Source organism: Ascidia mentula, chromosome 6 (assembly GCF_947561715.1).
Source record: "Ascidia mentula chromosome 6, kaAscMent1.1, whole genome shotgun sequence".
NCBI classification, from domain to species: Eukaryota; Metazoa; Chordata; class Ascidiacea; order Phlebobranchia; family Ascidiidae; genus Ascidia; species Ascidia mentula.
Genome location: NC_138571.1, coordinates 18,568,540 through 18,585,196, shown reverse-complemented (window position 1 = coordinate 18,585,196; position 16,657 = coordinate 18,568,540). Strand labels below are relative to the sequence as shown.

The window sequence follows — 16,657 nt, the reverse complement described above, 5'->3', positions numbered from 1 at the left end:
AAAGCCTCTTGAATAGCAATATTGTACTCCAGATTACTTGTCTAGTTAGCTATAGGCCACGTCACCAAGCAATACTCCAGTAACGATACTATCTCTTAGTTAAGGTTTGATGGAAGTTTGAATTATCGTGCTCTACTATTAGCTTTATGGCCAACAAAGACCTGGTAACAGATTTTAGTCAACACCTTTTGTATAAAATTCCAATATGCATTTCGCCTACTTAGGCATCATCAGTATCACTAATAAGACCTGAGAGTTTATGCAAAAGTTGTTGTTAATGAAAGTTTGTTTGAAAACTGTCACAACCCTCGCCGTTAAAGATACCTCGTGTCTGTTTAAAATGCAAGTCTGTTCCTTGTACAGAATCACATCTTAAGCGACGAGAAAAACGTGCTGCAATTAAAACTATAGAACGACTTTTTGACTGCAAAAAGCATGTGCCTAGTGTCAGACTACTGTCGGTGTCCACAAACCATGCTTGCTTTGTGTTTTTTCTCCAATTTTGTGCATTGCTCGCAGCTACAATTACATCAAATCAAGCTGTGGCGTACCCTGCTCTCGTCTACGCCCGCTCTGTGCTTCAGGCACACAATTTTCTGGCAACTACAACACCCGAGTTCGCAGTGGTTACTGGCCAAAACTCTTTGTGACGCAAAAACGGCGATGCTGAGAGCCGGGCGAGAAAAGCGATGCATGCGCTTGACAAAGCACACTATCGTGAAGATCCAATTTAAAGGAAACCTTTTCGCCTGCTACTATGTTTTTGTTTAGTGCTATAACCAGTGGTGGGATTCAAATTGTTTGTCAGCCGGTTCTATCACGAAAGTCATATTTTCCAGGTTTTGTTACAAAAACCATTGACAGCAACCAGTAATGCTAACCGGTTCGCTGATCTCATAAAATGTCGTGAGACGGTTCTATGGAACAGGTGCGAACCGGCTGAATCCCACCACTGGTTATAACCTATTCTAGAAAGGTCAACAAAAGGAACATGTACATAGTTTTCTCTGGACACACGAGTGTTTGCATGAAAAACAACAGTTGGAAACTTTGTGTAAAGAAAATACAGAAGGATAGAAGGCAAATAATGCAGATAATCGGATGGAGGAAAAAAATTGTAATCGGTTTTGACTTCGCTAAAGTCGAAAAACTCTCAAATTTATTTAAACGCCATGGGAAAGACTCATTTCTTTAATTTAGCGGAATCTGGCGCTGGATTAGCCATGATATTGATATCAGTAACACCAACAAATTAATGACGCCTATGTAGGCGAATAGATTTTTCGAGTATTTTAAAAAAAACTCGCAGACAATAATCCAAAGAATTTTGCTTTGCGCAGTTCTAGTTGGAATGTTGCAAAAGTAAAATATAATATGAAGGTGAATTGCGATTGGATCGGAAACAGTAAAAAACAGCAAAAAAAAGTAAATTTCTGAAGTAAAAACAAACAAATCTTGATGTTTCGCCACGAAGTAATTTTTGGTGATAAAACTTACGGCAAAACTCTCGATTTTGTGAAATAACTTCACACGTAAACGAATAAAACACACATATATCGAAACTTCATCAAGCACACTTTCATGTTAGCCATAAGCCACCATCGAGAGAAACCAATAGATAAGCTAACGATAGCACTTAAGAAGTCAGGTTATCTTGCATGCCAGAGTACCGCAAGAAACCACAAACCAGGTTTTCAACCGGCTCCGTTGCGCCTACTAACGGTCGGTTATTTTTCGACAAAATGTTTTAAAAATTTGTTTTTTCGCAAAGCATTCAAGTGTTTACAAAGATCGGCAGTTTTGTGTAGTTTGTCCATTGTATGGAGAAAAATTGCAATAGTTTCCCAAGGGATAGGGAAAATAATTAAATATATTACCAACTGCTACTCTCTTGGTAATAAGTCAACGGAGACTGATTCAAATCGGCATTCCGCCTTCAATACGACGAATCCCCACCAGCAATATTCATATGTCAACCTGGCGCTTACACATGGTCTCGAACCACCGGCTTTTTCGGCTCCACGCCATTCCTTTCTGGCGAAACGATCGGTGAAACCAGGAACTCTTCCCTCCGTGACGTCAGTCTCGGCGACAGTGGCGAACCTCGGGAATGTATTTTTGGGGAAGTCCTGGAGGCGAGAAGCAACGTATGACCGGTTACCTTTCTCGAGCTCATCGTGTCCCTGTTAAAGTACGGTTAGAAAACGCGGCAACAGCTATTTGTCAAATTTTTCGTCAAAAACATTTAAAAAAATCGGCGAAACTAAGGTTAGTTTTCAAAAATGCAATATTACATCACATTTTATTACGTCACGTATTAATTCTTATATGTAAATTCCTCAAAATTTCCAGGCAATTGTAAAAGCAGAATTGCCATGCAAAGCACACAGAATGTACAACTGTGAAAAATTAACGCTGATTCGATAATCCGTATCTTTAGGGTTTTATTTTGTGAAAAAAATTTGCGAATTATCTTTCGTGTTATTGACACAACCGATTTTTGACAAATAATAAATCAAAAGTACACATGAATCAAAAGAACTGTGCAGTGTGCTCGTGTGTGGCCATGCGTAACGACTCACGTGGTTTGACGACATACCTTTTTTTGCGTGCCATGAAGCTGCTAAATAAGCGCTCTACCAATACAAGAGACATTACGACGAATACACGTAAGAATTTAAACTCGAGTCACTCAAAAAAGTCCTGGTTGCTGGTCGGTTTGGGTTAGAGGAAAATTGTTATGTGAGCTACAGACAAGGCCATTGTTCGACGGGTCTCATCACTGAAGCTTGATATGACACTTGCAGGAATTTGTTGTTTAAAAAGTACGAAAGTAGGTCAGGATTTTGGGTGAACTCCAGTTTCTATACCCTCATATCACTAGCAACTCAACCCTGGTTTAAATACGTTTTTGAGTGACCCGAGTTCTAATTCCAGCGCTCACCTGACGTCACCAGAGTAAAACCACTTTTTGCAACGTAAGCTCTCCCTGACTTCCGGCATAAGTGCGACCATTATGATTGGCTGGAAACACGGGTGAAGGTATGACGACATCAACATGTACATCATGGCCTGCGCAAGTACAATGCTGTTAGCTTGAGTTTAACCTGGTAACTTGTTGGAACATATTCCTGAAGAAGTCTCGCCGGATGGTAGACGAAACGTCCGTTGTTGCAATAAAAAACCGTAACGTTATGTCAAAAGAACGAAAAACAGTTCTTAAAAATTACAATGCCAGCAAGAATAAGACTACATCGAGTTTAACCGTTAGACATTTTCGAATCATTTTTTTTATTTATTTTTACCTTCGACCACCGCATAAACAACCTGGACTTTAATAAAGACTTTACTTTAACAGCATTGTTTACAGAACGAGGCATTGAATTTTTTTTTTAAATTATTGTCTACGCAAAAACAAAAAAAACTATTATCCACTTTCGTTTTACCTCTATTACTGGAAATTTAAATCCGCCGGCATTTCCGCAACTGAGTATGTGGTCATTAGAGACATAAGCATCAAAAGTTTTTGGAAACATACAATAAAATCTTACGTATTGGTTAAATGTGAGGTCGGGAATCAACCAGAACACAACGCCGGCGAAATAATACGGACCCCAGCACACAAGAAATGACAGAGTGATCAGTGCAGTTACGATCTGCCACATTTTTCGAGCCCGTTCGAGACTTTGCCGCGCCAAGCTCTTACGGTTGCTCTTCGGGCGGAATCCGGCCGACCGCTTCTCTGTAACTAAAATAGACGCATGAATGCCAAAGCTATTACGCTTCTCATTGATCAGACGTCTCTAACACAACTGCTCACATCTTCAGTGCTAATTCGGAATGATTTGCAACAAGAGGTAAGTAGGCAAACGCGCCTTGCTGTAACTCATTTCGAATTATAGCACTGCATTCATATTCAGATTAATAAACTCCAAGCTTTTGCTCCAAGTGTGTTGTCGGCCAACTGGTTGTATGATTTCTTGTAAGAATCACTCCAACAAATCAAAAACCAGCCTTTTTTTATAATTATAATTACCTTTGGCTCGTTTGGCCATTTTAGCGATCGTCGCCATTATGATGACGTAACAAACGATGATGGCAAACATTGGAATGAAGAACGAGATGCACATTGTGTAGAAGAAGAATATGGTGCGCCCAGTCTTCCCAATTACGTGCATGTCGACGCACTGGAGAATGTAGTAGTTGTCGCATTCGCATTCGAATATTCTGTGGCCTTCTTTCACAGAAAATATCACGCTCTGAAACGGACATTCTATTTATCACGTATCTTAAACCATTGTGGAAAGCTTTAAAAACACCTTTATTAGATGTAGAAACTGTATATAGGCACTGGCTTAAATGTACACAAAGATAATGGAAGAAATATGTTTTGTCAGTATCGCCGTAATGAATATTAGACACAACAGATCGAAGTGTTCAGAGAATTATGTAACGGTGGTAAACATGTTTACTTGGTAATGTAAGGCTCTTCTGGCAAAAAAGAAAAACTAGTTCGGACGACGTTTCGGTCGTTATTCAACTGATCTTTATCAGGACAAATGAAGTACAGCGCATAACACGGCGATAAAGAGTCAGGAGTGAAAAAGCAAAAAAGCTAAAAGAGCGCGAAAAAACGTGGAGGCGGGCATAAAGAATTAACAACGCGCTGTTTTTGTTGTTGAATAACGACCGAAATGTCGTCCGAACTAGTTTTTCTTTCTTACCAGCAGAGCCTTACATTACCAAGTAATATGCTTGGCAGCACCAGCAACAAACTGCAAACATGTTTACGCCGAAAAAAAAACACAAAAAGCGAGGATTGGCGCCTGGATTACAAAAATATTGACTTAAACGTCACAAGGCAAGGCAGAAAACGATTTTGTCCAAAAGCATTGGTTCTTCCCCGATTTAGTATATAGATCCAATGTAGTAAATTATGTGACCAAACCTAAAGGCTATGTTTTTCCGTACTCCTAGAAAAAGATATGGCCCCACTGGTTAAGAAGCACTGGTCAAAAGTTAAACTTGAACGAAAGAAACTAACACAGGTATTTACCGCTGGGATGGAGTTAGCCGTGCTAAAAACCCATGACCATATTAGGAGAACTTTGATTCGCTTCATTTGTTGACCGGGCGAACAAGGACTGATTAGACCAAGCACTTTGTCCACTCCCATGACCTGACAAGTGAAAAGTTTTATTACATATTTTAAGGTGTATGTTAACTGGTATATTACATGAACGTTATTGTTGATCGATTGTGGGAATTATGTCTACTCCGTTACAATCGCGTGACGATTTTCGCCTCTTATATTTTATACCACAAGCATGGAAAAGCTTTTCAAAACGAAATATATTTGTCTTAAATAACTAAGCTGGCAAATATTGACTTCGAAGTAAACGATGTTGGTTATGTAAGTGCATAGTATAGGCAAAATGCATAGCTCATGATAAGAAAAATGCACAGAAAAATGTTCAAACAGCGTGTTACTGAACGTAGCAAACAACTCCCGTGCATCATTTCAAAATTGTCTAGAATTCAACAATTCATCTACATTCTGCGCTATTGTGAATAACGATGGCATCATGCTAGATAGTTGATTTGCTGGTGAACGTCGAGCATGACTTTGCAGTCTATCCAGAGCGAACCAAGCAAAACAATATATATATAAAGTAGTTCGTTACCACGACAACCGATGAGGAAATGTACATGGCGAACTGCTTGAGCATGTTCATAATCCGGCACATGGCGTCTCCACCGTACCACTCTATCGTGTAGTTCCACACTGCGTCTGAAAAAAAGGTGCACGTTGCTTTATTGCGAGAAATACAATTACGTCGTGTTTATATTTTATTTGAATAAAACGCTGGCGATGCTGTTTTAGCGAAATATATTTGTCTCACACGAAAGTCAACAGGTTTTCCCCCTCGAAGCATATCTTTTCATAAATGTCGTCATATTCATATTCGGCAATTTCTTTGTGGCAATAATTTTGTTGCTACATTCCTCTTCTAGATTAGATTTGTTGTGTTGATTTAGATCACATTATGTATTACTATTATACACCAACAGTATTTGCAGACGACAGAATCGACAAACGTTTGTCAAGTAAAAACATAACTTACCCATTGGAAGAATAAAAAACGTAAAACAGATATTGGCGAGACAAAGGTGAAGAATAATAACTTGAGTATGAGACATTTGCGGAGCCCTCCGCCACACGGTGACGCACGCGAGCACAGGAAAATTCCCAGCGCACGAGAGAAGGAAGATAATAAATGTCCCGACGACCCGGATTAATTGTCCAGTGTCAAAGGTCAGTCGGTTGTCCACTAGAAATTTCTAAACAAGATAACAACATTACGATTTTATATCTTACAAAAAGAGCTTCTGCGGGGCCATACTATGTTACAAAACGAGCATTTCATGTAATATTTTTTAAATAATAAAACAAACATTCGGAGAATAAATAGACTGGCCCAATACTGCTGTTAACATGTCATGTTTCTACGAAAAACGTTTCGGTAAGAACTTATGCCATCATCAGTTTGATGTTTTTCGTGTGAAACATAACAATGTTAACAACATGGGCCTTTTTTATTCTCAGAATTATGAGCAAATCCGTGAGTATTGTTTCTAAAACAAAAGTTCAAGTGATTTTTATGTTTCGTCCTGAAAAGTATGTGTTGGTATTCGCCTTCAAGGTTAGGGGGGCATATGCCTCTCCAAACCCCCTTTACGGAAACCAATGACTGCAAGGTACGAGCCTATATTTATCCCTTTGATCTAAAACAGCTTCCCCGCATTCGCTTAAAGAAACACCTTTATTGATTTTGCTCCTTCGTGGTATTTTAAGGAATAGAATAAAAGCGCCAGCGATCATGTCAGATGTTCACCGGGAGGAAATGTAGTTGATTGATCATCGAACAAACAAGGTGTGTGCGTGTTTTTATTGTTCAGGTCCCCGGTGTGTTATCAAATAACAAGGTGCAATAACAATTATCGACCACACCGATTTCTCGAAAACAAAGATAACCGCCGGTTCACACAGAAGCGACCCAATCGTTGTGAATGGAACAAAAAATGCAAGTAAAGGTTTGTATGGAAGGTAATTTATGCAACGTACATAGTTTGAATGCAAATAGAACAAAAGGTACGTTGATCACCAGTGATCTCGCTCCGACTTATCGGGAAAAGTGGCTGATCCAGCTTGGCTGCAATGCCTTGGCTGCGAAGCCTGTGAACCTTATGATCAAAATATTAGAGCTGTGATCGCCAAATATAAAGGGCTTGGGCAGTGGGGCGATCCTGCCTTGCTATGCGAAAGCATTGTATTACTTCAGTGATTTTGCATTTATTTTTTTTGTAAAATTTACCATGCATTTTTCATCGTACAGGCCTATTTTGCTTAAAAAAATTGCAGGTATGTTTGGCAAAGTCCGCCCTGACACCGCATCAACTGAAATTGTTAAGCTACGTTACTGGTGGTTCCGGCGTATTTATTCCATCTGCTTGTAAGCTTGTTGGTAAACAAGAAGCAAAGTACGGAATAAAAGTAAATTAACTTTCTGTGACACTCAATGTAGATAAAGAAATCTGCATAAATTGAAAGGATCACGCAAAAAAAATTATTAGCAAGGTAAACTTGATTGATAAATGAGAGGAATAACTTAAAACACCTTATCACTGCGACCAAAACGCCATTGGAAGACATATTTTAGGCAAGTATAGCATATTGCCCTAATTCCAAAGCGCTTATGTTGAATTTTTGGTAGAGCGCAGCCAAACATGGCATTTCCCTCTACTGAAACATGTCAAAAAAACTTTTTGAAACACTGCCCACCTTTGTATTTTTGTGCAAAAAATCAACAGACCAACCGCAGAAAATCGATTATAACGTCATACTTGGTGTGGTTTGATCGATCTTTGTGGTCCATTGGGTTGGAACGTCACGAATTTTGCAGCATAACAAGGTTCTCGTGGGATTTTAACCGAATAAAGCTGCATGGTTGCGGGCGAACGGGTTCCTATTAGGCTCCGTGAAAATAAGTGCGTCAGCTTAAAACACTTTACCACGGAATTCTAAAAGGACTTCAACCTTGTTATGGCTTTGGCCAAAGACATTTAAAAAAATCCTTAAATCTCGTGTAAAACGTAAGTTTGGTCTGCGTGCATAAATTGACATGTGGGGCATTTTTCGAAATATTAAAACGGACAACTCTCATAATAGTGGCTGATTCAGCAGGGCCGCAATGCCTGGGCTGCGAAGCCCAATGACTGTGCTGCAAAGCCCAATGACTGTGCTGCGAAGGCCAATGAATGTATAATTTGAACTCAAATAATATAGTCAGATTACAAACTTCTTCAAATCAGTGACATTAACACCTCCAAACAATTTGTTCCAGAAATTTTTTTCTCAATCATAAAGCTTAAAACGAAACAAGTTTTGTTGACGAAGTGGGCGAAGCGCGCTTAAAGGTTAGTGGACTGAAACAAATAAATCTGTCAGTTGGGTCAATACTGGACGATCATCGCTATAAAGGACCGGGTTTATGAGAGGATTAGTATGTATCGAATTCGACCACATGTATAGCAGAGATACGTTTTACACACAGGCCCAAAAGTAGTCGAAATGACATTTTCTTACCATGGTCAGCCAGACTATTCATGTTGTTTGTTACTTTTCTAACCAGGATAGAGAAAATACTCACGTTGTTGGCAAAAAAACAATTACACAGATGAACATGGGGGCCTGCATGGCTTGACAAACTTTGTGGTTTATCGTTGCCCTTCTATGTCTTTTGTTTATTTTACGTCTGCGCAGTTGTTGTTTTTTTAGCAAAATACACATGATTTGATACCTAGAATGCAAGTGCTTTACTTTTAAGGACTCACAGCACCAACCTGATGCGACAGCTCGCAGTCAACGGATCCGTTAATGTACACCATCGCACTATAATTCTCCACGCATGATGTGTTGATAGCGGTCACGTCGCTTATGTTGGTCATGTTCAAGACTGATACTGACGTAGTGACGGAAACGTCCATGGCCTGGTTATGAAAGTAGCACAGTGTTAGCCAATCATCAAAATTCCGGATGTTTTAAGCACTTTCGCCAATTTTTTCAGATGCAGATTTGATCACTACAATCCCGGACATATCATAGGAAATCGTACAATTCAGACCATTGGTAATATATCCGATGCAAGGTGAATAGCAAAAATTAAAGGCGGTATTAGACAACAAGAGGAAGCAGTGTAACAATGATATTTCCGAAAAAAATAAAACAAATTGTTTGAACTTACCTGTCTGAGGAGCCCAGCTCTTCGATGTAGTTATTAACAAACTTTCAACATAAACCTTAGCTGCAAACCAATATAGTATGACAAAAATTAATTTTATTTTATAAACGCACTTTAGATGGCTAAAATGTATAGGCCACGTTGTTGGAATTACACTACCAGTAAATCCATCCAGTTTTGCTGACAAAATGACCTGCGACATCAATCAAGCCTTAATTTGACGATCATGACTTCCCTTTTTTCTTCTTATATGCAAGTCACAAACGCCTGAATAATTGATTGCCAACAATCAGGCCATTCGACGTTTCATCCGCAACAGATAATCGATTCAATCAATTATATTTATCTGAATACTTCCGTTCACCCTTGATTTAATTCTATCCCGCCAAGTCATGAAATTCGATAAGACTTCTGCTGCTTTATAAGATTAACTTAGACCAATGGTTTTACCATGCAAGCTATGACTGGCGACGCAGTCATTTGTTGCAAAATTCGATTACAACCCAAACAACAGAAGAAAGCTTTTGTACACAGATTCGTCTACGTGTATCGATATGGGCCAGCTCCATAGTGTTTAAACCAGCATAAATAGTGATAATAAATCTTTGTATATGGAAACGATTTTTTCCAAAAGAACGTCAACCTTTTCTGAAGTAGGCTAATCAACATTAAAAGGACGCACCGCCTTGCTTTGCAAAGTTGCATTTAGGAGCCTCTAAATTAGACCTCTGCAGTACGGTTTGAACGGCACGAAAATATTCCATAAGCTTTGGTGTGAAGGAGCAACCCATTACAAGTTTAAAGGTAAAACCGACGCTCGACTGTTGACCGTTAAAATTTCGATTACTCAAAATTTTCTTGTCAAATAAATCGTCAATAATTCACCAACAACAAAACCTGATCGTGGCCAGGATGACCAGGGTTCGAATCCCGGGGTCGCAATAAACAAAGTTTGACAAAACATCAAATAAAAAACTCGAATTACTTTAGTTTCAAATCTTAAAATTGACAACACAAAATATTGTTGCTTTTATTTTTGAAGATAAATTATCAGCCGAAGTTAATAATTGCTGGTGCACTGTTTTGGTCAGACTGACCTGCAAAAAACTTTATTTGCATGAGCTTTATTTGCAGCCTAAATTAGTTATACAGACATAAGCGTTGCTTTATCGTTGCCCGTCTACGTCACGAAACATTCACGGTGGTGTTTATTACCAACAACACTGCGCGCAACGACCAAATACCATCCAGTAAACCACATAGTTCAAACCTGCGTCCAAACCAGACAATTGAACCCGGCCCGACCCTATATTTCCCAACGGGCGGATGCAACGCGGTAGATTCCTCGTAATTATATGTCATAGGCACTCTGCAGTTGGTTTGTTGTCTAATGTACGTTCCTATATTGGACTTTGTTGTTCAATTGTGTCGTTTCGTGCCCTACAGTAAATCCAAAAAGCGTTTAACGTTCGCAGCGTAGTCAACGTATTTTGCCATGTGGCTTACGCCTGGGGAATTACTGCGCAATTATGGCGTTATTTGCGGGTTTACGCCAACAAAACTTGCGCACCCCTTGTTCCCATATAAACTCTTGCACCTTCAACCTATGCGCCATAGGCATGAACCATGCGGCAAGTTTGCCGAAATGGCAATGGCGTTGGCAATTCGGTTTAATTTGGCTTTACAAGCAACAGCAGTCATCCTTTTGATTGGTGACATCAGTGCGTATTGTTGGTAACCGACTGATCATAATTGGCTCGTAATGTTTCTGCGGGATACATCCTATGAGACATTTTAATTATACTGTTGCCCATTTTACGAATCGCTGTTAAGGGAAAGGTATCGTGTGCTGCCGTGAATACAACAATTTCAATTTTTTGAAAGTCTGACTTTCTGGTTCCATTACCACAATTTTAAACAAACGATGTAGTGAAATTGTTTGCGAAAAATAGGATTCGTTTTAACTGAAGTTGCTACTCCTTTTACGAAACAGTGAACTGTTTAAGAGAACAATTTACTTTATCCAGTAAGATTCATTTTTGATATGAAACTCGACTAATGTGACAAACATTGTTTATAATAGGAGTCTTCTTTTTTCACCACACACTTCTTTTCGTGTGAAAATCCGGTACAAAAATCATTCTTTTTGTACATTGCGGCCTATTTAATCACAAAAGCGATAATGCCAACATGCGAAATTAATATTTCTGTGCAATAAACGATGGAAAACATTGGCGCTGGTCGTCTGTTAGAATTGCTTGAGTTCCCGGAATCGCAAGAAGGATTACTGATGCTTGAGGAGTCGTCAGATTCCTCGAGGTACAATAGGTTAATTATGATACCATAGGGAATTCCATACGTTCCAGAAAACAATTATCGCTATTCATTCGTCAATTTCCTTTCATCTTTCCCGCATATTTCGCAGTGTTTCTTAATCGTATGAATATTTCACCACAAGGCTAATCGAAGTTTTTTTTAAGGTAAATATAAGAGGCAGGGTGAATAAGGATTGTTTTAACAAATTATTTGTTAGAACCTGTTTTGTAACCAGCAACATAGTCAAACTGGCACTAATAATACCTGATGTCGGAAGTTTATCCGCAAACAATTTTCAATCCATGATCAAGTCCATACTACCTTAAAAACATCTTTCATTTCTCTAGGATGAACGAAATGCAACGAATGTCAAATGGTTTAAGAAGTTATTGCTGAACACTGCTCTTCTGGCATGGTACAAGAATCGTTATTGACCGAAGACAAACAATGTTGCTGTCCAACAATTACTTTGCCGTTCCGTCGCAAGCGTTTCCAAGCCTTTAATAACTACATGCAAGATTTTAAAGCAAACCAACTTTGTACACAGGCTGCCTACGCCACTTCTGTGCTATGCCAATACGCCAAAACAACTAGCTATTAATGTATATTGCTAATACATCGAGACTGTACTGGCTAAATAGTGGGCTCTTGTGACAAACCCGTCAGTAGTTGTGGCGCATACATGGTCTCGTCAGACACAAATTGTGGTCCAGACGCGACTTGCAACGCAAGCCACAAGCACGCCGCTTGTCCCATGATAATCGCACTTATGACCTATTAGACTCCGTAAACGCAGGGACATGTCTCTGCAAACGCCCCCAGCCAACCAAATACCTGAGGACAATATTTTTCCGCCACCATAGGTGATACGGGACCAAATCAAGCCACCAGCACGGCGCTTGTCCCATGATAATATTCGCACTAATGACCAACTACATTCCGTAAACGCAGGGACATTTCTCTGCAAACGCCCCATCCAACTAAATTCCTAGGGATAGCATTTTCCGCCACCATATGTGATACGGGACCAAAACAAGCCACCAGCAGACACAAAAGCGCAAGCAGCCCCGACCTTTCAAATTATTTAGGCTATTGTTCGTTGTTGTTGTCCTGACTTACCTCAGTCTACCATAACACAGCGGTCCGAAGCTATCAAAATGACTCGATCAGAATATGCTATGCTAAGAAAGGGGAGTACACCATTGCCAAAATAATTTTTAACAGTCACTGAGCTATCTCAGACGTTGCCCTTTCATTTCATGGGAAACCCAAACTGTTTAAAATATTGTCGAGGCAGTCAAACGTGTACAAGAGTTCGGGCTGTTATTGCTGTCTGACACTGCACAAACACCATTTTCTGCAGGTACTCTGCAACATTGCCACTTCAACCAACAGTATTGCGAGAAAAACAACAGTCCTAATGCTAAAGACGAACAGTTGCCAAATCTAAAACACCTTAATGCGACTTTATACGATGTAACTTCCGCTTATATCTGTTTTAACCTCTAGCTAGGTGCATCGGTAAGCTGTTGTTGTTTCTACCTAAGGTTGTTATTCTGACATACCGGCACGTATTCTTGTCATTCAATACCTTGTGTCACCAATCAAGTTCTTTGTCCACTTGTCTGTTGGCGTGGAGGCTATTGTTTACATTTTGCGTTGCATCGCAATACGCTTCATATATTTCAGCGGGAGCTTGTATAGGTATCGCATCAAAACACCCCCTATGGGGTCTTTGTGTTCTGCGTGGAGATCAATGGAGTTTTCAATAAGCCTAATGAGAATAGTCATTAGTGTCGACTTCCCTTACCAGGGGCCGACGAAAGCGAAAGGTTGCAGTGACGCAACAGTAATTTGCAACTTGATGAAAGAAATCCGCAACGTGTTAGGAACACGTGGGCCTAGCGCCGTAATTTGGAAAGCACATTCACAAAAACGTCAGTAGCAATAAAGCAAATGCTGACAATGACAGTAAACTTACGTCACAATAGATAGTGACATTAGACAATTACGTCACAATACAGTACTGTCTGTTCCTCGCCTCATGTATCAAATACCTCCTGTAGTGTTTCTCAAAAAACATTTTTATCTGTGGAGCCCAAAACCGGCAGGTAAACACTTACATTGTCGTAGTAGGTAACTCACACCCATGTAATGGGTTCAAGAAACCCTTTACATGGGTGTAAATTTTTGTGAAATGTAGGGTTCCGCTAAACCCACTTAGGGATTGCCCTTTCGATGGCCCAACAGTTAAAATCCTGAACAAAGAATCGGTTCCAAAACCCTTGAAATATTTCAACTATAAAATCTCCAACACAATGTTCCAATTGATTGAAAAACGTTGTTTTTTGGTTGCTATTTTCAATTCAACTTGTTTTGCAATAAGACTTCCACCTGTGACTTAATTGGGACTGCTAGGTTGGCCTTTGCAACGGTGCCTTTACCACTAACCTCAAGGAGACGCTAATTAGAGTTTCTGGTTAGCGGGTATTGATCGCAACCAAGATATTACAATGAGAAAGTGCAACAAATGGGTACCCATCATTGGCATATAGATATTGCGAAAACACGCATTGAGTGATTTCTTGTGATAAGACCTGGAAAAAGGGACAGAGCAAACAGTTGTTTGTTTGCTAAAAGATGATCATCACAATGGTGGAGTTCAGGCAGATATCTATGATAAGCCTTGTTACACAGGTTCTACAGGTTTCATGGGCGTGTGGAAATTAGCTACACTTACTAACGGTCACCTTTTATGCATATTTCACACATTGCTACACACTACAAGGCAATAATTAGGCTATAAATGGCCACAGTCACGGTTAAAACATTGTTAAAATGTAAGAAGATATTCATACAAAAATAGGAGGTGATTTGGTCAATATGGCATGGATTTGTTTGAGCAAGTAGGTCGTAAAATGTGGCAAGAATCTCTCCTTTGCGTTTAAGTGCTACCACGCGCAGTACAACGGCCGGTTAGCTCGTAAATCCTCCGGCTTGAGTAAATTGAACAAGGAAACATAGTATTTCCAAGACGGTGCTGGTTAAACACTGCGATTTTTGCCAAACAAACTTATTCTGTCTTGTCAAACGATTTTCATTTTCAAACGATTTCATGCGTTAAACACCTGCAGTGTTCTGCATTTAATGACAACAATTCTACTGCTAAAAAACAAAAGACAAGCTCTGCCTGACCAATACTATATACAAATGACGCAGTAACCCTGCTGTAACTTGCAGTGGACACTGGAATTTTGTTTGAAAAAGTATACGGTTGGGTTGTTTTAGTTTAATTGACCTTACCATAACGTTATACTGCAAAAATCAACAAACGAAAGTCGACAAATACAACCAGAAGTGAAACGATAGATACAACACTATGCAGTTATGCAGCCAATAGTACATTTCCTTTTCACCAATATTTACACAATGGCCTAGAGAATTATTCCAAAATGATTTGCAAAAGATCGATATTAATGTGGGGTCGTGGAATCAGCTGCGTGAAGAGCGATTATCCAAATCCACAAATATGTTTTCAGGACGGATAAAGACGTAATCTTGCAACGCAACTACGCGTGATTATACAAGATTATCGCTTCGCCTTCTTTGAGAGCATAGGTTCCCCAAATTTCATAACCACAAACCGTGCGTCTATATTCAATCCATCGGGAAAATTTTGTGTATTGCTTTCCATTTGTGACGTAATAGTTTTTGTCACTGCCAATGCAAAAAAATACTCAAGCATTTGGAAAAAATAAAACACAAATTTATTCTATTGGTTCCATGCTCGTATGATTTATTAATGATTTGGCTTTTACTTGGCCATAGTGTTTCCAGTTTGCTTCCAGTTTGTTTGTCCGGATGGTTGCACCTAGTTTGGTGCCCAACGGATTACGGTGATTGTAAAGTCACCACAAAGTGGAAGTTTAACCTTATTGTTAGGTCGACAAGATCGTCTACAATAGTAACACACCAACCCGCAATGATGACTCATAGGTCGCAATAGTGGCCTTCTGCATGCAGCTCACAAAATAAAACGAGATTTAAAGTTGGCTGCTGACCAATCATGCCAGAGGTATAGAACTAGCAGGTCGGATAAAAACGCTACAGTGGAAGACTAAATGTTTGCTTAAGATTGAACCAGGATGCTTTGTCTGCTGCATGCATGGTTATCTATCCGTCTAGCGTCCATTAAAACATCACAAACAATTTTGAACATCGTCATCCACTATTGAATCAAATCTTCTAACGAAGGTAGCATATATACTATATCCCTTGCCAGTGCAATCACACAAACCGAAACCTTTGTAATTATTTATAATAGCTCTAAACACACGCAAACTTCCACCACCACCACCACTATAACAACGCTCGCGAAGCTAATACAATGCTACAGTTAACGCGAAACTTTCTCTATATATTTGCTGGAGATTTTACGCGGGAAAAACGCAACGAGATTATTTTCTTTCCGTATCGTCCAGCCGGCAGACACCTCGACAGCTAAATGACTAGTGGCTCGATATATCCCCTCTATGCCGCTCTGTAATACTCTTACCGAACCCACATAATTCTTTAAAGCGAAAAAATCTCGCGACCATAGTCAATACGATTTGCTTCGCTTCGCCATGGATTAAAGGCTCAATGCACAAAGCGCTTCCTCTGGCTATAAGATGCTGCTGTTTGTTTGCGATTTGTTTGTTAAGCTTTGCATTTTAGATTGATATATTTAAGTCATATAGGGATGTATTGGGTCGGCATGGCTCTTTAGAATAAACAAAAATTATTTTCTCAAGACCTTACTCTTTAAAAACTGAAAATAGGTTTTGACCACCAGGTATCATAATTAAAATATGAATCTCACGTTCTTTTTTCACCAGAAGAACGTCGAATTCATAATTAATTCACCTTATTCTTTGAAGAAAAATTTCTTAATTAAAATCTTTAACACAAATGTGTGTGTCTGTACTGTCTTATAACCCCGAACAAAGTCTATATGCAGCCATACACAATACAAAATCAATTAAAAATCATTTTTAAAA

General features: G+C 39.4%; 1 protein-coding gene across 1 annotated transcript; it reads right to left on the bottom strand.

The window, feature by feature from the left end:
* Positions 1-1,011: 1,011 nt before the first annotated feature.
* On the bottom strand, positions 1,012-9,395 carry LOC145905830 (gonadotropin-releasing hormone receptor-like). The gene is made up of 9 exons (XM_082993134.1): positions 9,306-9,395; positions 8,905-9,051; positions 6,126-6,342; positions 5,685-5,791; positions 5,057-5,179; positions 4,037-4,259; positions 3,552-3,748; positions 2,945-3,072; positions 1,012-2,183 (listed from the first exon to the last, which is right to left on the bottom strand). Exons 2-9 carry the CDS (start codon positions 9,046-9,048, stop codon positions 1,985-1,987), a joined length of 1,338 nt encoding a protein of 445 aa, XP_082849260.1. The 5' UTR covers positions 9,049-9,051; positions 9,306-9,395; the 3' UTR covers positions 1,012-1,984.
* Positions 9,396-16,657: the final 7,262 nt, after the last annotated feature.

Coding starts and splice junctions, on each gene's coding strand:
- LOC145905830 (XM_082993134.1), bottom strand. CDS start 9,048: ATGGACGTTTCCGTCACTACGTCAGTATCAGTCTTGAACATGACCAAC. Junction 6,343..8,904: donor ACTGCGAGCTGTCGCATCAG/GTTGGTGCTGTG, acceptor TATCTTGTTTAG/AAATTTCTAGTGGACAACCG. Junction 3,749..4,036: donor AATGGCCAAACGAGCCAAAG/GTAATTATAATT, acceptor CGTCTATTTTAG/TTACAGAGAAGCGGTCGGCC.